The 25,833-nt window shown below is 39.6% G+C and overlaps 1 protein-coding gene across 1 annotated transcript in view; it reads right to left on the reverse strand.

Moving 5' to 3' along the window:
• The window catches only part of BIRC6 (baculoviral IAP repeat containing 6), a 191,760-nt gene that overhangs the window by 114,255 nt on the left and 51,672 nt on the right, over positions 1-25,833 (reverse strand). The window contains exons 20-40 of the mRNA XM_015425773.1: positions 25,604-25,701; positions 25,312-25,459; positions 24,691-24,824; positions 23,780-23,914; positions 22,941-23,128; positions 21,292-21,606; positions 20,799-20,898; positions 18,742-18,956; positions 18,414-18,622; positions 17,863-18,209; positions 16,235-16,454; positions 15,598-15,731; positions 14,027-14,164; positions 13,011-13,138; positions 12,244-12,375; positions 10,532-10,747; positions 8,621-8,804; positions 7,769-7,924; positions 6,570-6,703; positions 5,343-5,496; positions 400-516 (exon numbers count right to left, since the gene is read on the reverse strand). Coding sequence (XP_015281259.1) covers positions 400-516; positions 5,343-5,496; positions 6,570-6,703; positions 7,769-7,924; positions 8,621-8,804; positions 10,532-10,747; positions 12,244-12,375; positions 13,011-13,138; positions 14,027-14,164; positions 15,598-15,731; positions 16,235-16,454; positions 17,863-18,209; positions 18,414-18,622; positions 18,742-18,956; positions 20,799-20,898; positions 21,292-21,606; positions 22,941-23,128; positions 23,780-23,914; positions 24,691-24,824; positions 25,312-25,459; positions 25,604-25,701 — 3,602 coding nt within the window. The remainder of the gene's footprint in view (positions 1-399; positions 517-5,342; positions 5,497-6,569; positions 6,704-7,768; positions 7,925-8,620; positions 8,805-10,531; positions 10,748-12,243; positions 12,376-13,010; positions 13,139-14,026; positions 14,165-15,597; positions 15,732-16,234; positions 16,455-17,862; positions 18,210-18,413; positions 18,623-18,741; positions 18,957-20,798; positions 20,899-21,291; positions 21,607-22,940; positions 23,129-23,779; positions 23,915-24,690; positions 24,825-25,311; positions 25,460-25,603; positions 25,702-25,833) is intronic.

The following is a 25,833-nucleotide window of genomic DNA, read 5'->3' on the forward strand; positions in this document are numbered from 1 at the left end:
ATGCTCTTCTGTTCCTTAGTTGGCTGAAAGGGAAGGTTCCTAGGTGGTCTTTTCTCTTTGTTTTTTGTAATTAAAATTTTTTTTGGTCAGCTTCCTAGCTTAGAGCTGGAGCTCCAGACGACCTACCGAGCACAGGGCTATGCAGGAACTGGAGAAGTCAGCCTAGGTCCCTCCAATAGCGGCCACGCAACAAAAGAAATTTGCATAGCCTATCTGAGCGAGCAGAGGCGTGACCTAACCAGTTCCTGGATGACTTGGCCCCCAGTGAAGGAGAACTATTCAATGCCTTATTTACAATTTTTAGGTAAGGGTGTCCATCCATTAACAGACCATTTGTGTCAGCAAGGAAAATATTACCATAACAATCAGACACATTTAAGTTTAACTGTGCAAAATTACATGTAGGAGATGTGTTGGTTAATGCTTGCAGAATGGAATCAGCTTCCAGGGTAGACATCATTTTCAGCATCAGTTCTGCTTGTTGTTCAAGTCCAACCTCTAAACGAGCATCTAAAGCTTTGGAAATCAACATAAAAGTCAACTTTTACAGCTACGTCAAATAAAACAGTCTGTATTCAAACAGCAAATATTTTTCAAATTTCTAAGAGATGCATCTTATGAAACACTTAACTCAAAATGAGTTAGAATATCAACTACATCTTATTGCTACTTACAGAAAAGACAACCTGTTGTAATGAACTGATAGAACATTGTCGAATGCATAAAGAGTTGCAAAAACCATGTATTAAAATGAGTGAATTGGAAAATCAAAACACGTGCCATTTTAACTGGCTACCATTTGCAGATGCTAACTGAAGTAACAAGATACCCTGCATAATTTGAGTAATTTTGGGGTCAAACACCAATTTAATGGGGTTTTTTCTGATCATAATAGTGCTTTAGACTGTGGCCTCAATCCAAAGAACTATATGATTTTAAGATATTTATATATACATTAAGATGTTTTTTGTGTGTAAATAAAAATAAATGCCAACAACAAAGCAAAACCTTCTGATAACCTCATATTCAATATAAGAGATGATACCATCATGTTATGGTGATGTTCCAACCAGAAAAACAAGACAAAGAAAATATATAAACCAGTATGAGAAAAAGCATGAATAGATATAAAGGAAGAAAGAAGAAAAGGGGAGTGGGTGGTACTTCCATCCAAACTGGCTGAGACTTTACATAATTTTAATTAATTAATTATCCTCTAATATAACTATTCAATGCCTTATTACAATTTTTAGGTAAGGGTGTCCATCCATTAAAAAAATCTTTAATGAGATATAGTCTGGAAATCTATTAAATAATACAACTATTCCAAATTATCTTAAAAACATTTTTCGTTTTTCTCTCCTGAATTAATCTAATCTTATTTGTTAATTTTCAAGTGCTGCTATATTCCTTAATTTAGCACACCACCTATCCAAGGAAATCCCAGTTCTTCCAACATTGAGCAATAAGCTGCAAATAAAAGAAAGCTGATAAGTGTTTTTTGTTTACATTGGGTGTTTGCTATAACTGGACAAGACCACCACATAACATTGAAATATTTGTTCTCAGTCCTTATCATTAAATTTAGTAATCAGCTCTATTTCCCAATTCCTTTTAATTGTCTGCATCAGAGTTTGTCCCTGATTTTAAAATATTCTATATATTTTAGTAATTAATTTCCCCTTCCTTATCTATATTTTGAAAATTCTTTAAATTCGATTAATGGTCTGTTTATTTGATCTTTAATTTTCTTATTTTGGAGGAAAAATTTGATATTTCAACAGTAGTAGTCAATCCAAATGGATCACTGCCTTGTCGTGGCGAGGGGACTTGTGTGGTTCGATGAGGCTGTGGGCTATGCCGTGGAGGGCCACCCAAGACGGACAGGCCACAGCAGAGAACTCAGACCAAGCGTGATCCCCTGGAGAAGGAAATGGCAACCCACTCCAGTATTTTTGCCAAGAAAACCCCATGGACAGTATCAAAAGGCTAAAAGATATGACACCGGAAGATGAGCCCCTCAGGTCGGAAGGTGTCCAATATGCTACTGGGGAAGAGCAGAGGGCAAGTACAAGTAACCCCAGCAAGAGGGAAGCGGCTGGGCCAAAGCCGAAAGGACGCTCAGTTGTGGATGTGTCTGATGGTGAAAGGAAAGCCCGATGCTGCAAAGAACAATACTGCATAGGAACCTGGAATGTAAGATCTATGAATCAAGGTAAGCTTGACATGGTCAAAAATGAGATGGCAAGACTGAACATCGATATCTTAGGAATCAGTGAACTAAAGTGGACAGGAATTGGCAAATTTAACTCAGAAGACCATTATATCTACTACTGTGGCCAGGAATCCCGTAGAAAAAATGGTGTGGCCTTTATAGTCAACAAGAGAGTGCAAAAGTCAGTACTGGGATACAATCGCAAAAATGACAGAATGATTTCGGTCCGATTCCAAGGCAAACCATTCAACATCACAGTAATCCAAGTCTATGCCCCAACCACTGATGCAGAAGAGGCTGAAGTGGACCGGTTCTATGAAGACCTACAACACCTCCTAGAACTAACACCAAAAAATGATGTCCTCATCATCATAGGGGACTGGAATGCTAAAGTAGGAAGTCAAAAGGTAACCGGAATAACAGACAAGTTTGGCCTTGGAAAGCAAAATGAAGCAGGGCAAAGGTTAACAGAGTTTTGTCAAGAGAACACACTGGTCATAGCGAACACCCTTTTCCAACAACCTAAGAGGCGACTCTACACATGGACATCACCAGATGGGCAACACCGAAATCAGATTGACTATATAATTTGCAGTCAAAGATGGAGAAGCTCTATCCAGTCAGTAAAAACAAGACCTGGAGCTGACTGTGGTTCAGATCATGAGCTACTCATTGCAAAATTCAGACTTAAACTGAAGAAAATTGGGAAAACCACGAGGCCATTCAGGTTTGACCTAGATCGCATCCCTGATGAATATACAGTAGAGGTGAAGAATAGATTCAAGGGTCTGGATTTGATAGATAGAGTGCCTGAAGAACTATGGACGGAGGTTCGTGACATTGTACAGGAGGCAGCAATCACCACCATCCCAAAGAAAAAGAAATGCAAGAAAGCAAAGTGGCTTTCTGATGAGGCTTTACAAATAGCAGAGGAAAGAAGGAAAGCGAAAGGCAAAGGCGAAAAGGAAAGATTTACCCAACTGAATGCAGATTTCCAGAGAACAGCAAGGAGAGATAAGGAGGCCTTCCTGAATGAACAGTGCAAAGTAATAGAAGAAAACAATAGAATGGGAAGGACTAGAGATCTCTTCAAGAAAATTGGAGAAATCAAGGGAGCGTTCCATGCAAAGCTGGCCATGATAAAGGACAAAAACGGTAGGGACCTAACAGAAGCAGAAGAGATTAGGAAAAGATGGCAAGAATACACAGAAGAACTATACAAGAAAGACCTCGATGTCCTTGACAACCACGACGGTATAATCACTGACCTCGAGCCAGACATCCTGGAATGTGAAGTTAAATGGGCCTTAGAAAGCATTACTAACAACAAAGCTAGTGGAGGTGATGGTATCCCAGCTGAGCTATTCAAAGTCTTAGAAGAGGATGCTGTTAAAGTTCTGCACTCCATTTGCCAGCAAATTTGGAAAACGCAACAGTGGCCACAGGATTGGAAAAGATCAGTATACATTCCAATCCCAAAGAAGGGCAATGCCAAGGAATGTTCAAACTATCGCACAATTGCACTCATATCACACGCTAGCAAGGTCATGCTCAAGATCCTACAAGCTAGGCTTCAACAGTACGTGGATAGAGAACTACCAGAAGTACAAGCTGGGTTTCGAAGAGGTAGAGGAACGAGAGATCATATTGCCAACATTCGCTGGATTATGGAGAAAGCAAGAGAGTACCAGAAAAATATCTACTTCTGCTTCATTGACTATGCTAAAGCCTTTGACTGTGTGGATCACAACAAACTATGGCAGGTCCTTAAAGAGATGGGAGTACCAGACCACCTCACATGTCTCTTGAGAAACCTGTATAAGGGCCAAGAAGCGACAGTTAGAACCGGATACGGAACAACTGATTGGTTCAGCATAGGAAAAGGAGTACGACAAGGATGTATACTGTCACCTTGCTTATTTAATATATATGCAGAGTACATCATGCGAAATGCTGGCCTGGATGAATCACAAGCGGGAATTAAGATTGCTGGGGAAAAGATCAACAACCTCAGATATGCAGATGATACCACTCTAATGGCTGAAAGTGAAGAGGATCTAAAGAACCTCTTGCTCAGAGTAAAAGAGGAGAGCGCAAAAGTGGGCTTGAAGCTCAACATCAAAAAAACTAAGATCATGGCATCCGGCCCCATCACTCCTTGGCAAATAGAAGGGGAAGTCGTGGAAGTAGTGACAGACTTCACGTTCCTGGGATCCCAGATCACCGCAGACTGTGACTGCAGCCATGAAATTAAAAGACGCCTGCTCCTTGGGAGGAAAGCGATGGCGAACCTAAACAGCATGATATAAAAAGTAGAGATCACCCTGCCAACAAAAGTCCGCATGGTCAAAGTAATGGTATTCCCAGTAGTCATGTATGGCTGAGAGAGTTGGACTATAAGGAAGGCCGAGCGCCGAAGAATAGATTCTTTTGAACTATGGTGCTGGAGAAGACTCTTGAGTCATTGGACTGCAAGAAGATCAAATCAGTCAATTCTAAAAGAAATCAACCCTGACTGTTCCCTGGAAGGCCAGATAATGAAACTGAAGCTCCAACACTTTGGCCTCCAAATGAGAAGGGAGCACTCACTGGAGAAGACCCTGATGCTGGGAAAGATTGAAGGTCAAAGAAGACGGGGACGGCAAAGGATGAGATGGTTAGACAGTGTCATAGATGCAACGAACATGAAATTGAGCAAACTTCAGAGGACGGCGGAAGACCGGAAGGCCTGGCGTGATCTGGTCAATTGGGTTGCGAAGAGTCGGACTCGACTGTGCGACTGAACAACAACGACAAGAAGTCAATCCAGAGTTGACTACTATTATTTAAGGGCATAATATTTCTGTCCATTAATGTTATTTGATTAAGAAAAGAATCTCTGTCCCTGGAACCACAATTTTTTTGCTAAAACAAATTTTGGATGGTACAGAATGGGGGTCAATGGGGAAATCCCTGGGTATAATAAGACCTGCATTTTCTAAACAACTGTCCCTTCTCCTAATTAATCCACAACACTTCTGAAACTCAGGGCAATGTTCAAAGGTGACCTGAGATGTGTTATGGGCATACCTTAAATGGCTCTTGCCCAAACCAATTTTTCAGAACGAGTGCATTCCTAACTACTTACCTTGAGAGACTGACACGCTCACAGTTTGCGATCCATTCTTCTCAGCTGTAACTGGTGGTTTTGCCACAGAGATTCCAACACCTCCAATGTAAGGGTTGTAATTGTATGTACCATAGTCTGCACCCCAGTAGTCATACCATGTGCTGCTTATAGGCTGTAATCAAATAAAAAATAATGTAGTTATTTTTCTTCAATTCTACATTGAAAACCTTATTTCCCCCCACAGTTACTATGTATAGTTATCCTTATGTATTTATAAACAACAATATATTACAATGATGACGTGCAGATGAAGAGAGAAATGATTTCCAAATAAGTTTTACATTAAATCCAAATTTGTACAGCTAAGTTGACATGCCAAGATGCAGGCAGAGCCACTTATAGCATATCATATGAGGAACGTGACATGCACACTGTTTTTCATGTACAACCAGCCTGAAACTTAAACCACATGCTTCCCTGGCAAAGCTTCCTAATGTGGTACAGTAAATGCGTACTGAGCTTTGAGCTGAACACAAACTGAAGCTAATGCTTAAAAATTCCCACTCCCTCCCCAGGGTCTGCTTTAAGCATATAATATAGTATTACATCAACTAAAATTGCCTTTGTAACCAAAGCTTGAAGTGGGTGCACAGATCTCTGGTTCCAAGGGAATTTAGTTAGCAATAATCATAAATAGTGAGGACACAAATATAGTGCCACCTGTTAAAGCAAACAAAGGAAGAAAACTCATATGGGACAGGAGTGGGAGGAAGCATGTAATCCCAGAGTAGACTGTGATTCCTAAGAATGGGAATATTACATCCGCACCAGACTACTGCAAATATTCTCATAGTAGCCAGTTAACTTGATGAGTTTTTATTTTTAAGAATGCAATAAGGCAATTTAATATGGAAGTAAAAGAAAGGCTGGCTCTGGACAGGAAATGTGAAGCACTTTTAGTCCAATGCTGGCCAAATCTTTGTTCCTTTAAAATAAAGAACACCTGCCTACTAGCAGATAGAAAGGAGATGTTCCAATATCTGAACCACTGTACACAGACAAGTAGAAGAACAGAATGTTATGTGACTTATCTATTTACAAGAGGAAACTTTTGACTCTCGTGACCTCCACATGCAAAACATAGCATTTGGTATCATACAAGCAAGACAGAGATAGCAATAAAACTTTGGGGAAAAACAGACTGTTACAGGTAGGAGCTATTTTGAAAACTCACGTGTTCCATACCTTGAAGACTTTTGCTGCGAGAGGATCTTTTTCCAAATCAATATCTAAAGGATCAATATCAACTTCCATCAGGTCTTGTAGTAAATCAAGATCAATGTCTTTATCTTTTTCCAAAGATGACAGAGGTGGAGTACCTTTAGGTGATTTAAAGAGCTTAATACTGCCAAGTAATGTAAAGGCCCATAATAAATAAATAAAACTGGCAAAATCTAGTTACAAGTCAATTTTAAAGTTGTGTACACTTCCCATATGGCATAAAAGAATGGCACCCCCACCCCAGGCACTCAGCATGCCACGCTGCTAAAGTCAACGAAATGTCTCCACTTGCATCCACACTAAACCGTCTCTAACTTTGCTCCATTAACAAGCATGAGAAGCTCAAGGCAGGAGATGAATCAGGCACAGTTATGCCATATGGAAATGACAGACCTGACTGAGCCTTTAATGGTTAATATTACATGAGACACATAAACAGGTAAAACAGTGTATTTTACTGGACCAGTGATTTAAAGTGTTGCAAGCATCCAAATGCAGATGGTCCACATCAGGCACTGCTTCAAGGAAAAATATACTTATCTAGGCTGACTGCTACCAGGGTTAAAATGGTTCTCACACTTTATTTTTTTGAAACTCACTTCTAAACATACTTTATTTTTCAGAAGCCACCTGCTTTATAGCTCCATATGTCTTTCTCCCTTCCTGACATAAAATGCAGGAATTTCACAACAGCCAGCAATGAACATGTTTTATTTTTTATTTTTCCTTTTAAAATTATCAATACATAGCATTATTGAGCAAAAAGCTGTATTTCATGGACATGTCACACATCATAAATCTGCCAGTAAGCCTCTCTGACCCTCCCCTTCTCAGCTCACCCTGTTCCACCTACTCCCTTGGCACCCTGCAATCCACCTGCAGAGTCATGACCCACGTTGGGGCCCCAACACAGTCTGAGAACCAATGGAATCAGGTGAAAGGAATATTTATTAACTCACATGCAAGTGCACACACCTTTAATTTTTTAAAAAAAATTAATATAAAACTACTTTACTGGAAAACACAAAATACTGTCAAATTGGAACAGCCACCTTAGTCATCAATTATTTTTCTCTCTTAACTTTTTATAAGCAATGGCTGAATTGAAGTATATCCGCAGTTTAGGAAAAAAATCAAGTTCCAGCCTATACATCTTTTCTTACCTGTAATATCATGTGCCAAAGGCTCATCGATAGTTTCCACTAACTGAGCTGTAGACTGTTGAAGAGACTCATCGGGGTCCACAGCTGAAGCTCCTGCCTCTTCTCCCATTGCAGCTTCTTCCATGGCTTCAGCAGCAATTGGAGCCAACAGCTCTCCTACATGTCACAGAACCCAATTCACTTACCAAAACAGCCAGAGAAAGAATTTCTTTGACTTGTCTGAACACTTGCAAGTACTTAATCCCCTTTTAAACTAAGTGTGGTTGTTGATATTTCAAGCACTAACATGCCAGAAAATGCTGAGCCCATTTTTGAAAATATGTGCCATATAAATTAACAGTTGCTAAAATTTATATATCTAATCCCATTGTTTTAGAAAGCTTGCATCAACACACACAGGTTTTTGCTGTGGCATATTAATAAATAGTAATTATGATCAAGATCTGACTGTATACTATCCAATCACAACTCCTGCCCTCAACTAGGGGGCTTCCATGCCCAGAACTGCAATGGATGAAGGACAATTAGCCAAGGAATGTGATGTTATCCAACATCAGCTTACAAGCAGTCTGGAAGGACAAGGCCACCACTCTCCAGGCCACCCATGGACTGCAAAGAGAAAGAGAGACCTGGAGATGGCCTCTGTGTTGTCTTCCACCTCCAGTCCTCCCACGGTTCTACTCAGTAGTACAATGTTCGCATACTTGCTGTAAATATCAAATTTTGGAATTTGGCTATTGAATGAAATTGCTACCTGTTTACATTCCTCCTCAGTGGACTGGGTCTCTGGTACTCCTTTTCTGCACTGTGGGCACAGTTCGCACTTAGCATAGAAACAAAGTTGTAACAAACCTGCTAGAATATCTTGCAGCATACATGTCAGAGAATACTGAGCCCATGCTCCTCCCCAAGAGATATCTCCTCTGTTAAAGTCCGTCCCAACTAGAAGCAATAGCAGCCTCTCCAGCTGAGCTTCATTCACAATTTCACACAAATGAATTGTAGGCCTTGTTGCATTGGCAATTCTAGCAAGAACCTGAAATGGAATTTCAAAAATGAAAAGCTGTATACTTAACTGTCCCTCAAAAAGTTTATTATTATATAGGATGCAACATAAATGCAAACCCGTAAATGTGAATAAGGGACTGAATGTCCATTGAGGAATTATTTAGGCTAATATAGCTCCAGTGCATGGATTCTCCAAATGGGATCATACAGCAGTCTACATAACTATCCCACACTTATTATCATTTATGTTCACTGCCACTTTAATTTGTACAGATTGGTAAAATGTGCACAAATATAACACATGAGGTGTTTTACACTAATACGTATTATAGAAGATTCAAATACATTTTGTAAATAAAATAAATACATATTTCATAATTTCAGAAGGTGATCAGAAGAGCGTATTTTTTCCAAGGGAATAGGAATTTGGCAAAATGAAATTGTACAAGGGTGCACTTTTTATATTGGAAATAGAGCTGCAGTTTTAATTATCTGAAATTTTGTATCTCCCTTTACAGTCTATTATAGTTTCTATGTCTCTGCTCTAATTTAGATTTATTGCATTTCTTATTTTATGTATTACACTGGCCTATATTACATTTTTAAAATAATTTTATAGTAAAAAGGTAAAGGTTCCCTTGCTTGAAAGCCAGTTGAATCCGACTCTAGGGTTGCGGTGCTCATCTCCATTTCAAAGCTGAAGAGCCAGCGCTGTCCAAAGACATTTCCGTGGTCATGTGGCCGGCATGACTAAACACCAAGGCGCACGGAATGCTGTTACCTTCCCACTGTAGTGGTACCTATTTATCTACTTGCAATTTCTTGCTTTCAAACTGCTAGGTTGGCAGGAGCTGGAACTAGAGACGGGAGCTCAATCCGTCATGCGGCACACTTGGGTCTTGAACTGCTGAACTACCGACCTTCCAGAGCCTGCAGTTCAGCGTCTTAACCCGTTAAGCAGATGATAAATGGGAGTAAACTAGGAAGCCCTTCTATTCCATGGTATACATTCATGCCTCCCTAGACTAGGCATGAGTGACGTTGCTCTCAAAACAGTTAAATTTTCTATCTGTTTTCTATTTCAAACCTGCTTAGAAATCTCCAGTTTTCAGAAGGCTCTCCACAAAAATGCAGCATTGATTTTCTTCTACTCTAGCATGGGAGAAGCAAGATCAAATGCAAGCATTTGTAGAAGTTGAGAAGATAACTGACTTGCTATGTTAGGGCAGGTATACAAACACACCTGTCTCTTAAGACTGTAATCGATTTTGGTTGTTCCTTCTGCCATATGAAAAACAGACTGTTATTTACTTAAAATTTATGGCATTTATCTTTGGAACAATACAAAATTCCCCTATAGCAAATACTTTGGAGGACACAAAATTATTCTCAAAACGTTAATCAGATCACATTGCCCCATTTGTATCCCGGCCTTCCTCCACTCAGCACCTCTTGGCTACCTAATGCTATCCTCAAACCAGCACAGTTTATTAGGATGAGGGATCTCAGGTGGCCCATAAATGGCCAGTACATTTCCTACCCAACTCGAGATTTAAAGTCAGGTATCCATGGCTGAACTTATTGGTTTACATCATTTATATACTTTGATTTGACCAGAAGCTATCCAGCAGATACTGAAAAGGAATTCCATGATAGCCATCAGTTCAGCCTGCCTTAGGTATATGTTACGGCTGGATATATTATATTAGATCTTTCCCCACTGGCACTAGTTAATCATGCAGTATATTACTGTACCTTGCACACAAAAAGCAGCAGATCTGCATGGCAAGTAAAATCCATCGATAACAGGAAAAGTGCCAACTTTTGAACTACTGAGATACAACGTTCATGTGCCAATGTAAACGGAAGGGGTTCAATTTCTGTAGTTTCTTTTGTAGTTGATACTTCTGTATCTAATGTAGAACGAGGCCACTCTGCAGTCCGACGTAAACGAATTAGATCCTTAAAGTGCTGCATAAGTAAAAAGCACAGAACACATTTCTGTAAATTTTCAGCTCATCGCTAACATACATAGAATCCATAAAGCAAAGTGTGACTTAGATCTGAAGAATGCACAATGCATAAAGAAAGCATACAGTGGAAAATCAATAATATCTCTAACATGCAAGCACTATACTGCTCTTTAGGCCAGAAATCTTCAACCTATGGATTGGGTCGCAAGCCCTTTTTGCTGCCTTTTGAAAAGACCTAGTAAAGGGAAAGCATGGGGTGCCATGCCTCTTGCCTGTCTTCCCATGCTTGCAACTCAGTGGGTCCCAGGTTGGAAAGGTTAAGGAGCACTGTTTTAGGCAACAGAGCTATGATTGACCTAAGGGTGGTTAAAGAGGAATTCAGGCTGGGGAGGGGGGCTGCACTAATTTCAATTACATACCTTTTTATGCAGGGGTCATTTCGTAGAAAAAGAGGTGCGGGAGCTCATTAGTGTAACTCATTTGCATAACTTATTAGCATAACTTATTTGCATATGCCACCCCCCCTGACACCACCAGAAGTGTGTCAGAAGGCAACACCTACCGCTCAGGCTCCACTGGACTGTTTTGGATTGCTAGCTATGGGGGGGGGGGGGGAAATACCTGCAGCTCTGTCCTCGCAGAGGAGGGAGAGCTTGTACCTGAATAAGACTTGGTCTTAAAGGTGCCACTGGACTGTTTTGGACCGGGGTGCCGGGGGGAGCTCTGCTTCTTGCTCTGACTGAGGGCCACTGGGAGCAGGGGGTGGGGCTTGTTGCATGTGCCCGCCCCCTGGGCTCTTTACTGCTGGAGCTCCGTTCCTGTGTGCTCCTGCAGGAAATGACCCGTTTTTATGGGTATGTTACTTAAAAATTCAGTTTACATGACTGAAGGAAATAATCAGTTGCAGACCTGCAGAAAAATGTATTGTTTCTTAACATTCACTGGATGATTAACTAATACTGTAGGCTGGAATCCACGAGCTACTTTAGGCTTGCCAAAGGTAATACTTGGTATGATTTTAACACTTTTTTCTTGAAGCAGCAGCCATCCATGCCATATCTCAACCCCTACAAAAGTACTAGTATTTCTTCAGCTCTCAATCCTAAATTACTTTTTTAAATAACTGAAAAAAGGTGGGAGATGGGAGAATTATTTGAACTCTTTAATACCACTTTTGTGACAAACCATATCTTAACAATGTGCTACAAGCAGATTAATAAACAGTGCTATATATCATGATATAATGTCATGCTAGGTAAATACCCCAGATAAATTTTACTGTGAGGAACTAACAGGTGCCTATTAATTGAATCAACTGAGGAGAAGTTCCAAAACCAGGGCAACACATCAGGTGAATGAATTAGCAAACAGATCAAGCCTTAAGAGGCAGAATGAAATTATTTTTTGTAAAAAAATGAACCCAGAACATATTTTGAATTTGCAGAAATAGGTCTTTCTGCACAAGACAATAAATATAATTGCAGAACATCATACCTTTGACGTGGCCTGTTTTAGTTTTGCCTGTTCTACTAAAAGTTTATAGGATGATCCTTTGTTGCTTTGTATTTTCTCTTTTTCCATCTGTTCCACCAAAGCCTTCTGTTTTGCTTTTAATAAGCTAAGTTGCTAAAAGAAAATGTTAACAGAAGTATATGAAAATGTAAGCAACAAGATGCAAAATAGATATGCACTTTCATATCATGGTTAAGTTAATTTTTTTTTAAATTTAGTTTTCATATTAAAACTTTAACAGGCTGCCAATGGAACTGAATTACAAAGGCAGCTTTAAATATAAGATTTAAGTTTCTAGTAACTGGTGAGCTTTCACATATTGTGATTAATAATCAGTTACCCTCTGTTTGACCACAAGGCCAAGCCTCCTAGCTAGTTAGGTAGCGCAACAATTAAATTACTGCCACCTTTATTTCAATGGTTCCTAAACAACTTTGCCATGCTCCTTTCCCTGTCGGACTCATGAGAGCTCCTCTTCTACCCAGAAGGCAGAAATTTGCTACTCCAGCCAACAGGGCATACAGGATCTCCTCAGGTCCCTTTGTCTGCAATTATTATATTGTCAGTATCTGCCATACTTGTACGCTTTCAGCTAGGTTCATAGTTGCTGTGGGAAAGCCAGGCACCTGGAATTTCCTCCAATTTGTCCCCTCACCTCAGTGCACTTAGGCTAACCTACATGTATGAAGTTAGGAATCAAAACCACAATAGGCTTTGAAAGTTAAACCACCACTGTAAGTCAAAATTACCTGTTTGTGATGAACAAGTTGCTTCCTGATCTTTCTGGAATATAATCTATCTAAACTACTGTTGCCTTTTGAAGACCTATTGAGGCTCTGTGTATGTAGATTATTATTAATGAAACTCCACTGATTGCCTAAGAGAAAAGAAAGTAACAATTTTACCATGTGATAAAAACCCAAACAAATTTCAATACGCAGACTGAACACTGTGTATGCATTTCTTACAAAGAAAGATGAAAGGCTCTTAAATGCTCAAATCCTAGAATTGTATGATGGATTACTGTGTATTTGCATAAATACTGCAAGAAATATTCAGAATTAGCATTAATCCATGTAAAGATATTCAGTCAGAAGCTCCTAAACCATAGAAAATAAACCGTTCTCATTAAGAGGAATTCCAATAGCACATAATGGAGTTTTTCTTTCTTTTCTCCTATGATTTTGGCCAAGTATACCACAATTTACCCAGCTAATAAGAAAGCTACATAAGCACACAAAACCTGCATGCACAGCCTTAGGGAAAACTAGGGCCAGAGAGTGTGGACAACAAAGTTGCAGAGGGCCTTGCCATTGGAAGAAATGGTAAAGTGTATCATAGTGTACTGTACATTACACGTGCACAGCCAAGGGTTGGCAAAGAATAATGTGGTGGAGGTACCATGATGCCCTACCGGAATCCCCAAAAGCAAATGCAGGTGTACCCAATTCAGAAAAATGTTATCATGCTACCCACACTGACTCTCTCCTTGGTCTGGGATTTAGTGTTCAGGGCTTAACTGAGTTTCAAATACATACACATACACTTGTATATTTAAACACCGAAGACTCGTTTTGCAACATTACTTTAGCAAACATGTTACAAGCCCCAGTGCTTCAGGATACAAATTTAAATAGACAAAAGAGAAATAATACACTATTTCAGTCTTGCTTAAAAACAACAGTTGGGACGTTATACTACTCTACTGTATCTGCTCTCATATAATAGAAGCAGGCTCTACCATTCAAAATATTTTGTACTGCACCTGTCAAGAATCTCTCTCTGTCTTTCCCATTTAAAGGCTTTTTGGCTGTCGCTGCTTCATCTTCCACAGTTGCCACATAGTCCAAGAGCCTGGACACCAGCATTACCACCCAACTAATCATAGGAATGTCTAGAACACCTGCAAATAGTACAGTTTGATTATCTGGTTTTAGATTAAATAAAGGTTTGAAAATAAGAAAACGCTTTAATACAAACCTTATTAAGGGGCATTCGTACATATATATTTTCTCAGTTTAAAATAAACAAGCCCCCCCCACACACCATTTTTCCCCCCTTTTGGGTATAATATCCTCAGTGAGAACACCCTGTTAGTAATAGAACAAAATAAGGCTAAGATAATGTTGTCATATGCTTTTTCACAAGGGCGCTGGCAAAAGCATACCCAAAGCAGAATGAAGACACAGTATCTCAAGAACGAACTAGGTTATGATTTTCCAATTACTGCAGTCCGTGAAATGTACAGAAAAAATGGAAGCCCAGTTATTTTGGAAAGCATTCTAAATAGTGAAATTAATATTTAGCTACTAGGGCTCAGATCCAAAGGATAAAAAAGCAGTGGTATGCGGGGGGGGGGGGGGGGGGTGTCCCCAAAGTTTCTGGAAAACCCAGAGTGTTGATTTACCCCCACTTCTCATGGAAGCCTCATGGAATGCCAAACTCCGTTTCTCTGTGTACATGTTAAAGGGTTTTCCACAAGCTCACAAGCCTCTTGGAAAGCCAGTCAAGACGCTGTGTACAATTAAACAGCTATTTTAAAATTCAGTTAAAAACAAAATATGCAACCAGAAACGTATTTCAGTTTCACATGTTTTTCACATCGGATATTTTAAACACTATTCAAAATACACACTAGGGATGTGCAAGGAAAAAAATTCTGTATATTTCAGTTTCAGGTATATCAGACCCAAAAAATACCAGTAAATACCGAATATCCTAAGTACCAATACCAATATATTACTGGGCTCTCAAAATACACACTAGGGATGTGAAAGGAAAAAAAATCTGTATATTTCAGTTTCAGGTATATCACACCCCAAAAATACCAGTAAATACCAAATATCTTAAGTACCAATACCAATATATTACTGGGCTTCTGGAAATATTCTGTTTTTCTGAATATATTTGGGTGTATTATACCAAGGGGGAGAGAGCAAGAAGGCATGCTTAAATGCCTTCCCTTCCCTCTGCAAAACCCCTGCCACTTCCACTGGTCAGTTTCACTCCCAAGGGGCTGGGGGAGGGAAGGGAAGTTGGCAATACCGAAAAGCTGAAAAAAGTCGAAGAAATTCAGGAAACTCTATTCAGTAGCCAAAAAGTTTCCTGAATTTGTATTCAAATTAGGAAATACTGAACAAATTCCTGTAAGGCATTTATTTAGTATTTTTTCAGTTTGGCGAAGCCAAATGCACACCCCTAATACACACACACAAATTAACAAGAGGAGGAGATCGGAAACTCTGTACATGTTTAACCCGCCCCCCCCTTTGCAAAGCATAGCATTAGTAAGAAAATCAACTTTGTAATAACTACAGAAATCTACAATAACCATACCTTCAGTGCATCTGTGCACGGGTAACTGAGGTTGAAGAGGGGACAACAGATTATCCAACAAATTCAGCAAACTTTCTAAGACGCCAGTGTTGCTAAGTGATCTTTGGCCAATGCAAGAAAGCAACATGAAGACCCTGAACATAAAACACATTCTTTAGAATTTCAAGTTATTTATAATTCTAATTTTTAAGTATCCGCAAGGCAGCAACATCCAGATGGACAAATCTACATTGCTGAACTGGAGAGAGCAAGACAACTAGGAGAATGTGCAAAATGAAAATAACCATTCCCCCCACCCTGTTGACTCCTCAGACTCAAGAACTAAATCATTATGTGATGAGGGAATGTGTGATGCAGAGATTTTAAAGCCTTTATGATGGAAACATCCTAGGAAACATAAATCTAAAAGACGTGTATTCAAAAATGACAACAAATGGTAGATGATCACAACCTTAGCGATGACAAATGGATCTCTGTCCGATACTTCAAGAATTCTAAAATCCAGCATGCTTTCTACCTACTCCTGAATTCCAGTGATACACAGAACCTTCCAAATGCCAGATTAAACAGCATTTTTCTAGAAAGATCAGCCAGTAATGTAACTGATGAACAGCAAATAAATTCATCTTAAAAATACCTGTCCTGTGGAAAAATGAGAAGTTGCTCTGAATTGTACAATTCCTGCAGAACATTTGAAAGGAACTGTCCCCACCATCTTTCGCCTCCACATAGCTGAACGAGGAGAAGACCTGTATGCAGGCGTATCTTCGGGGTTCCACTGATACACAAATGCTTGAACAATTCTTCACAAGCCTGAGCATGAAATGTACTTTGCAGAACCACAGGAACAGAAGGCCCTTTGAAGAAATCAAGACCAACTACATTAAAAAAGCACACATTTCTGTATTTAAAAACAATGTGGATTAGCTAAAAACTGTTCCTAATCAAGATATATTACTCACCACTGTGCTCAAAATTCTATTAACTTGATAATGTTAAGTATTCTCCTTTAATACATAAAACATCACTAACATTCTGTTTCCCCAATGGAAGTGTTTTCTTCCAAGGAACTGAACATCAGAGTAAATGGAGGACTTACCTTTGAACTTTCCTCCTACTTTTTCACCAGAAACTGTGTGACATGTCCCCTCCACACCAGAAGGCTGGCATTTTGAAGAAATACTTATAAAAGTACTAAACTGGAAGCTGCCACCTACTTTCTCCCTAAATACTTGCTTCATGCCAAGCTTATAAAGCTTTAACTGTCAAATGAAGAAACTCATTTCCCCGAACTTTTAACTGCTTTTAAAGGATTCTGTGTTCCGACAAGACAATTTGGTATTTTTATGTGATGAGGTTTTATTGCTAACTATAGATACTGGATGGCATCATTAATGTGATACTGTTAGTTTTAAAACAGCTTTTAATTGTTCTTTTTATGATTAAATATTGCTTTCAAGTATTTATTTGGAAGCCACTTTAAGAATACAGATGAGACACTGCAGCCTCTGGCCCTTAGGAAAGTCCCTTAATTTCTGTCACAGGTTGACTGCCGAGATTCATAGCTGCACACACTGTACAATATCTCCTTGTATTTACCAATATATAAAAGCAACCATTCCGCTTAGTCTGCCTTTGTTTTCACCAACTACTCTTGCCGTTTCCCACAATAAAACATCCTAGAACTGTACAACTGCCTTTCATGCTTGCCCACTGTCCTGATTGCCAACACAATCCAGGCAATACCCTCAGACTCTACAAAGACCTCTTTGCAGGAGGTCGGAATAACCTCATATCACTAAGAGGACAGGTATTCACTCTGACAGATTCCTGCACTGTAGCTAGGCCATATCTAGCAGTAGAAGCAAAGGTGGTAAGGAACCTGACTTGAGGTAAGGAAGCCACTGCCTGGTACTTTCCTCATATCTGCTTGTATTTGAAGCAAGGAAGCCCAAGTGCAACTATAGTGTGAATGTGAAAGGAGCCTGGGTGCCTCACAAGCTAAAGTACAAGATGACCAAAGCTTTCAGGTTAAGCCTTGACTGTGCCTCCAGCCCTCTTTCAGCTTCTACTCTACTCCTCTCTTGCATTTTATGAAGCATAACCTCTTTTCTGTTTACCTTGAAATCCAAGTTACTATGCAGCAAAAAATACTGCTGGGCTGTGCATACTCCCCAGGTCACTAAAATGAGCGATCCACTTATCGCACTGGCACTGGAAGAGCAAGCAAACATAATTCCAAATAAAAATAAGCAGACTACCAACCATTAGAAGAATGGAGCAAGCTCAGTAAGGTATCCAACAGGTATCGGATAATCGTGCGCAATTGCTCTGTGGATGACAACTGAATCAACTCTTTGGGATCAGTTTGCTCTTTCAGAATTTTCCTGCTTGCACCTATAGCTACTTTAAGCCTCTGTACAGCATGGTGAGCCAAGTTGAGCTGGAGCTGGAGCTGAATGCAGTCTTGATAAGCAGAAAATACTCGACTGTCTTCCTCTACTGCTTTATCAGGCTTTCGTAAAAAATACTGAGCATTGTTAGCACTGTTCAGTGGAGGAAGGTCAATGCTTTGTAGAAGTGTTTCAAGCCTATGGCAGGCTAAATTATACCTATAAAAGTTGGGAGGAAAACACAGCATACAACAAAGCTGAAATTCACTATTAAGAAATAGATCACCTAAAAATTAACATGCACATGCTTTTTAATGTTTTAAGTAGAGCAAGGAAAGAGGGTTTGTTAATTTTAAAAGGTTTTGAATATTACATTATACTACAATGCAAGATAAATTAATCCTGCTTTCTAACACTTCAGACCTGCACTGTATGTCTTCCTGCAATGCAACCATCATAGCCAAGTGCTGATCAATGTCTGGCTGATTTGTAGATTCAACTTCTCCTCGCAAAGGATCATGCATAATTTTCAGTTCACTTTCCAGTGGCAAAATATATGTATGACCATAGTAAAATCCTAAAGGGATTTTGGCTCTAGCATTTGTGCTCCCATAACGGCCAATGACTGTGATCTGGAATGAAAGAAAATACAGCCTGTAATACTAATTCATGTTGCCTTAAAGAATGAGGAGAGGTCAAAAAAGTTCAGCACTTGCTACTTAAAAGGAAACTTAGAAAAAAAGATGTTCACCTTCATGAATCGGCAAACTGGAGGTGGAATTAAATCATGCAGAATGAGAGAATGGGTGCTAATATCTGTAGCCACCACCAATCTTCTTCCATCAACTTCTTCACCAAGGGTCCAAATATCAATTGACAAGGAAGCCAGATCTCCACAAGTTGGAATCAGTACATCCGTCAACAATATGGGCCTGCCAAAGTCTAAAGTCACAAATCTCCTTGCACCTTGAGAAATAAAAGTTAGGCTTGATGAAATATCACTTTTATTGTTGTTCAGTCACATGTACCAGAAAGGCAGTTCTAGTCACAAAGTCAAGGTTTGTATAAAACTGATATAGTTATCCAGTCATTTTTAAACGGCCATTCTTCAAGGAGCCTCCCCCATTATATTCCCCAAACCACCCTGTGAGACACGCCAAGGTAAGACAGAACGACTGGCTCAAGGGCACCTACTGAATTTCATGACGGAGTAGCAGTTATGAACCCAGGACTCCTAGGTCATAGTCTAACATGTTAATCACTACACCATTGCCCAGGCGATTCCTCAAACTGTTGTCCAGAAGATCATTAATGAAACCTGGTCAACTGGCTTTCTTACCTTGCAACCAAATTCAGAAATGTATTTCTGATTCTGGCTTACTGGGCAAGCACAAATCACGGCTTGTTGATTTATAGCTAGCACTAACCAAGAAACAGAGGGAAGTCATACATTGGGGGGCAGCACAAGCCCATAGTTTGCTCCCAATATTTCAAGTCACAATTTGAAAGCTGTCTAAATTGAGTCATTGCGCAAACATTAATTATACCACAGGGTCAAAGGATGACAGTCCACTAGCCAGGGGCAAAATAACCACTGAAGGTTCTGTGTTTGTTCTAGCACTATTTTCCTCTGCTTAATACCAAATTATTTTCATTTGAATAGACAGTGCAACAAATACTAGCTGGAATACAGACAAATGCACTAGTTCTACAAATTCAAAAGGCGTTTTAGGCTTCCGTTTGAACCTGCAGATGTCCATGCCACACTGTAAACTGTTTTGAAGCTACGAGGGTTTTCAAAAGCAGTTGATGGATATGCTATACTGTAAAGAAAAATAGTTCCTTGCTTTGCTCTGAGAAATAAAATCTTTGTTCAGGCTGTAGAGAGGCCTACAGAAATCTTCCCAGAGACGGTTAGAGACAGTTAGAACACAGTGACCTTGCCAGCTAACTTGTTTGCAGCTGAAGTGCTAGGAATACCACTTTGCCCTGGTCCTTCCAATTAGCACACTCCAAACAACTGAAGTCATGGGGCACCTGTGTGGGGAAGGGGGTGAGGCCTAGCTGCAGTACGGTTTCATCTCTCCCCCCTCTGACATCACGTGCCTAGCCACCTACAGAGAGTTACATCATCTCTCTGGTTTCTGAGGTCAATCAGAGACCCTCTCCATAATCTAGTTAGTCCTTGCTATATGGCTGGGCTTTGTAACCTCTTGGCATGGAAGCATGTCAGTGGTTATATAGCTGCCTCTGTGCCGGCATCCATCTTGACTGCTGCTTGGAAGGGCTATGCCCTGAACATCTTGACTTGCTAGAACTAACTGCCTGAGCTGAACCATAATGGTAATTTGGAACCTTGACTCTATGTATTAGCTATGCTAGATTTTTGCACTTTAAATAAATAGCTATATTTTTATTCTGTCATGGTTTTTGCCTTCATTGACCTCAAAGCCTGTTTGGAAACTCAGTCTGCAGTCCCACTCTGCAGGGCTGACTTTTCTTGTTAATTTCCTGTGAAGCCAGGGGACTTGTCCTTTCCCTCCTGGGCTGTTGGGATAGACTACCAAGACTAGGGTGAGATTTAGTCTCTCTCTCTGTTATTTTTGCTGCAAACCCTTTGTACCAAAAGTCCTTACCTGGGGTTGGGACAGGGACTTTTGACACATACAGATCTACTTTTAAAGGTAATAGTCCAGGATTCCACCAGGTGAACCTACACCTTTGGCCATTCTTACAAGAGTTATTTTCAGTCCCAACCATTATTTGGGCCCTTAACTAGGTCAGTTCATAATAACCAGGAAAACCTACCAGAATGCATTCGTTCTATAATGATGGACTGATGAGGAGGAGGCTGAAGAAAATGTGAGGCATGAGATATTGCAAGAGCCAGTCCAGTCCCAAGAGGATTCTAGAAGAAAGAAAAATTAACTAATATATATCTCACATATAATATTTATCACTAGCTACTGCACATGCAAAAGAAAAGTGGCAGCCTTTGAAAACTCAAGACTGAAGAACTCAACATCAATTACACTGTATATGGATTAGTTTATGAGCATTCCAATAGAAAATTTCAAAGCAATAACAAATTATTTATTTGCATTAAAGCTTCCTCATAAAGACTTTAGGCTTAATAAGTTTGGGGAATATTATATGTCAGTGGGTTCCATAGTTTCAGCAATAGTACCTGTCAAAACACACTGTCTATACTCAGGTAAACAGGCAAGCTAACAATCACTCAAGGTAGTTGTCTTAACATTAATGAGACTCAAATGTCATGAAAGCTCTTCTTTTTAGTTACCGTTCTGGACTTGTTTGCATTTTTGTTGTGTGCAGAAAGGATAACTGGTGGATGATCAATGACTGAGCCCGGGAAAAGTTGTGCAAGCTCTGCATTGATAGCAGCAGAAACTGCCTCATTAGGTGGCGTTAGAGGCGGAGTCATGAACAAGGGGGTTGTTTTAGGAGTGGGTGGGATGACATCCGACGGATGAATGAAGAACCCTGGGGCTGCTACTGAGTTGGAAGGCACAGAGTTGTGAACAGGACCAACTGCTGATGCTGCTGCAGCAGCTGCTGCTGTTGTCTGGTGTAGTTTGGCTTCCAGCTTTGCTTTCTGCAGGGAAAATAAAAGCAGCATATGTACTGTAGGCCAGTGCTGCCTGGAAAGGCATTAGCATTAAAGCATTAAGCAACAAGCAGCATGAATAGAACAAAAATAAATAAAATACAAGCAAATAGCCTCAGCTTTCATTTAAAGTCACAACAAATTTTTTTACAGAAAGTTGCAAGGTAGCCAAAAAAGCTGATAGTGCAAGAAAAAGTAAATTTATAAGAACTAACATCTGAAAACTCACCCGGATTTCCTACAAAAACAAAAACGTTGATGCAAACCACGTAGAGAAAACTACTCCAATTTAAGCCAGCTGGCTAAATCAATTCTATAGAATTTACATAGAGACCAGCAGCACTCAATGGAATATATTCTCAAGCAAGTTTGGGATTAAAGGGTCACTACAGGCTAATTCGTATATTCACAAATCTTAGGTCCCTTGCATACACACACTGGGGTATCAAGTGTTAACCCTTCAATTTGACACACAACATAATATAAAACCAAATGCTATGATACCCCCACTGTGCATTTGTCAGCACTTGATAGGCAATGCTGTGAACTGGCTCAAAGACTACATGGTAATTTTGGAAGTAAACTATACTGTAATTAAAATTGTATCCTCAGCCTAGAAGTGTCTGGACTGAACTGACTGTGGGTTGATCTTAAAAGCATAAACTACACATTTAAGATGTGGTATTTGGCCCAGGTGGGTTGCAACAAATACACATACTTGGAAGAGCAGGAACCATTAATGCCTCCTTTCCTCCTTTTTAAGTCCCAGGGTGTCCCTGTTGGGTGACCATGCGTAAAGAGCAGACTGTTGGTTTTTAATAAAGCCAATTGCATTTTCCATCATTAGACACATTAAGTGCATCTTTTATTTTCAATAAAAAAGAGCAAGAGTCCAGTAGCACCTTAAAGACTAACAAAATATGTGGCAGGGTATGAGCCTGAAGTGAGCAGTGACTCACGAAAACTCATACCCTGCCACATTTTTTTTTTAGTCTTTAAGGTGCTACTGGACTTTTGATCTTTTCTACTGCTACAGACAGACAAACACAGGTACCCATCTTGATATTTTTTTTCAAATTAAGTATAAATCTATATTAAAATACAAAATTCCCTCCTGTGAAAAATACAAAATTCCCTCCTTAAAGTGCAACCCATGGGCTGACCATGTGTTTTTCCGTGTAGGAGTTTTTGTAATATATGAAGTGGACGTCTTCGCTAGCTCCTTGGTTGAAAGTGTAAAAAAATGTATAGACCTTTTTTTCTGATAACTACTCTCTCAGCTTTTGAAGTTTAGAGACATCATGAAAGAGATGGCCTCCAACCTGTTGCTGAAGCTTCAAAAGCTGCTGCTGTTTCTCTTGTAGCACCTGGAGCTGTTGCTCGGCTGAGGCCATTGCATGAGAGAGAGACTGCAAAGCTACCTGGGCCGCTGAACTCAGTGCTGTCGAGGCTTCCCCAACTGTCCCAGATGAGAGGCCACCTACTGATGGGGTAACCCCGAAGGTACTCACTGGCATGAAACAAAGAAACAAAAACATGATTGTAGAAAGGCAGCACACCAAGTACTCCCCCGAAATGTCACAACTTTGTAATAGTACTCCCCTCCAAGGCACTCAGACTAGAATCAATAGTCTCCCTTCCACTTTATCCCCACAATAATCCTCTGAGATACGTTAGGCTTAAAGAGAATAACTGGCCCAACGTCAATAAGCAAGTTCAATGGCAAGGTGGGATTTGAACCAGGGTCTCCACAGGTGTAGCCCAACATTCTAACCACTACACCACACCGGCTCCCAAATACTAAAGCAGATAGCAGGCTTGAAAACAGATATTAGTCTGGTTACTTCCTTTCCTCACAAGATTTACTTTTGTTACCATAAGATTTACATTTTATGCAGCTTATGTTCCATTACTATATGCAAAGCAAGCAGGGGAATCAAAATGCTACTATCCAATATTTACATTTTTCTCTCATAATTCACTGAACTTTAAATGACTCTGAGATCAAGGGGCTTACTTCTGCTTAATTATTAAGACATGTATAGGGACGCAAATTAATCCTTTTATTCTAGAATCTTATACAGCCAGAAAGATTTTATTGGCACAATACTCTAACTTTTGAGAAGAAATAATAAAATGTTGTATATACCAGTAAACGTACTTGCATCGTCCCTTTCTATCCTGGTTCCATCACTAGTTGAAACACAGGTGAAGTGCAAAGGTTCAACTTCCAGGAGACCAGTGAGGGAAGTGAAACTGCCTTCAGCAGCTGCACAACTACTTATCTTGCCATTCCCTGGATTTAAAAAGACAAAAGCTTCATTCAATTTACTTTCATGACAATGTGTAAATCATTATAACGGATACAGTCCAGGCATACTTCCCAACCATTATGTCCGGAATACTATACCTACAGCCAGTGTTCCCTCTAAGCTGAGAATACTATCCCTACAGCTAATGCCGACTTTCAGTTACTAGGCTCAAACTGAATGATAGTAGGTCACACATCGAGATGTTTCAGATGTCAACATTCTTATAGAATTAGGTGCCTGGGTCTCAAACTGGCACAGTATAATTGTATAGTATCTGATGACTAAAAACTAGTCTGTTTAATCTACCCAATTAAATACTATCATGAGGTAGTTCTTAAACATCACATGCTCAAGTAAATTGGGCTAGCTAATGCTGACTTTCAGCTACTAGGCTCAAACTGAATGATACTAGGTCACACATCAAGATGTTTCAGATGTCAACATTCTTATAGAATTAGGTGCCTGGGTCTCAAACTGGCACAGTATAATTGTATAGTATCTGATGACTAAAAACTAGTCTGTTTAATCTACCCAATTAAATACTATCATGAGGTAATTCTTAAACATCACATGCTCAAGTAAATAAGAAAGACTAAGCAAAATTGAACCATTTGACAAATATGATGAAGCAATTTAGGAATTTTCAACCATAGAGCATAAAAGGATTATACAAATTGATAAAAACAACACTGTATGTTTTTTTTGCAATTCAATAGGTTATGCAATGAGAAACAGAAGCTACTTTGATGTATTTGCATACCTGAGAGGACATCAGATAAGTCAATCTCATCTGACTGCACGCCGATGCTGCTGTTGTATATATTCTTACAAGAAGAGCCACTCATTTCCAAATCAAAAAGCACTGGATCAAAGGGTGAACTATATAATCCATACCTATAAAGAGAAGGATAGCTCAATATTTTAATTGTCAGGAGGATGTACAGGGTAAGCCTGATAGGGAGTCCCACAAATCTGAATCTGGTTTTCTAAAAGCACTCAATCTGCATTAGTTTGAGGATTATTATATTTATGCACTAAACAGAGTTACAACTCAAAATCAAGGAATAAAAGGAGCATTTATTACCAAATGAAAACCTGAAGTCAAAAAGAGTTCTGTTTCTGTATTCATAGAGGACCAGAGACCACTCTCTCTTCTTCAGGATAAAGTTGAAAAACACGGTCCTGGCCCTGACAGAAAAGAGCTCCTTATTCCAGTCACAGGAATGGGAAAAAAGAATGCAGTGGGGAAGGCAGACGAAAAATCTGAAAGACTGATAGAACCTTGTGTACATTCATGAAAAATACAACTGGAGAATATACCAGTAATCAGACTATATGTATTTCTGCATTCTGAAAAATGTATACAGGTTTTTTCTACTACCTGGTTTGAAGTAAAGCTTCCATGGGTGTTAACCGATCTTGTAACTGTCTGGACACTGCAGTTAGCAGGGATGCACAAGCAGTACTGCAGCCAGCTAAATCTTCATCTTTTACATAATTCAGCAATACAAAATACCAATACACAGAACCTAGAAAAATTGCCAACAGCGTTTCAGTTTCAAGTAATCACTAAAGTGACTTTTGCATACATTTTTATAGAAAGGGGGAGGCATATGCATGTGCTTCTACCCATATGCATGTCACTAAAATGCATAAGGAAAAAACAAACTTACCTCCTGTTGCAGCTGCAGGCAAATAGGATATATTGCCAAGCAAAGCCTTCAAAAGGACTGAGCCAAATCCTTGTTGACTTGGTTCAAATTTTCCATTGCTATAAAAAACAAATGCAATGTGTTTCATTTTAGGATCATGCTGTTGAACTGTGCACATATAGCCATTTAAAGCAAATATTCTACAGCGGCAGTTCTCAAATTTGAGAAAAATGAAGACTCCTATTTTGATT

The sequence above is a fragment of the Gekko japonicus genome, unplaced genomic scaffold (assembly GCF_001447785.1).
Source record: "Gekko japonicus isolate JY-2015 unplaced genomic scaffold, Gekko_japonicus_V1.1 scaffold1887, whole genome shotgun sequence".
NCBI lineage: Eukaryota > Metazoa > Chordata > Lepidosauria > Squamata > Gekkonidae > Gekko > Gekko japonicus.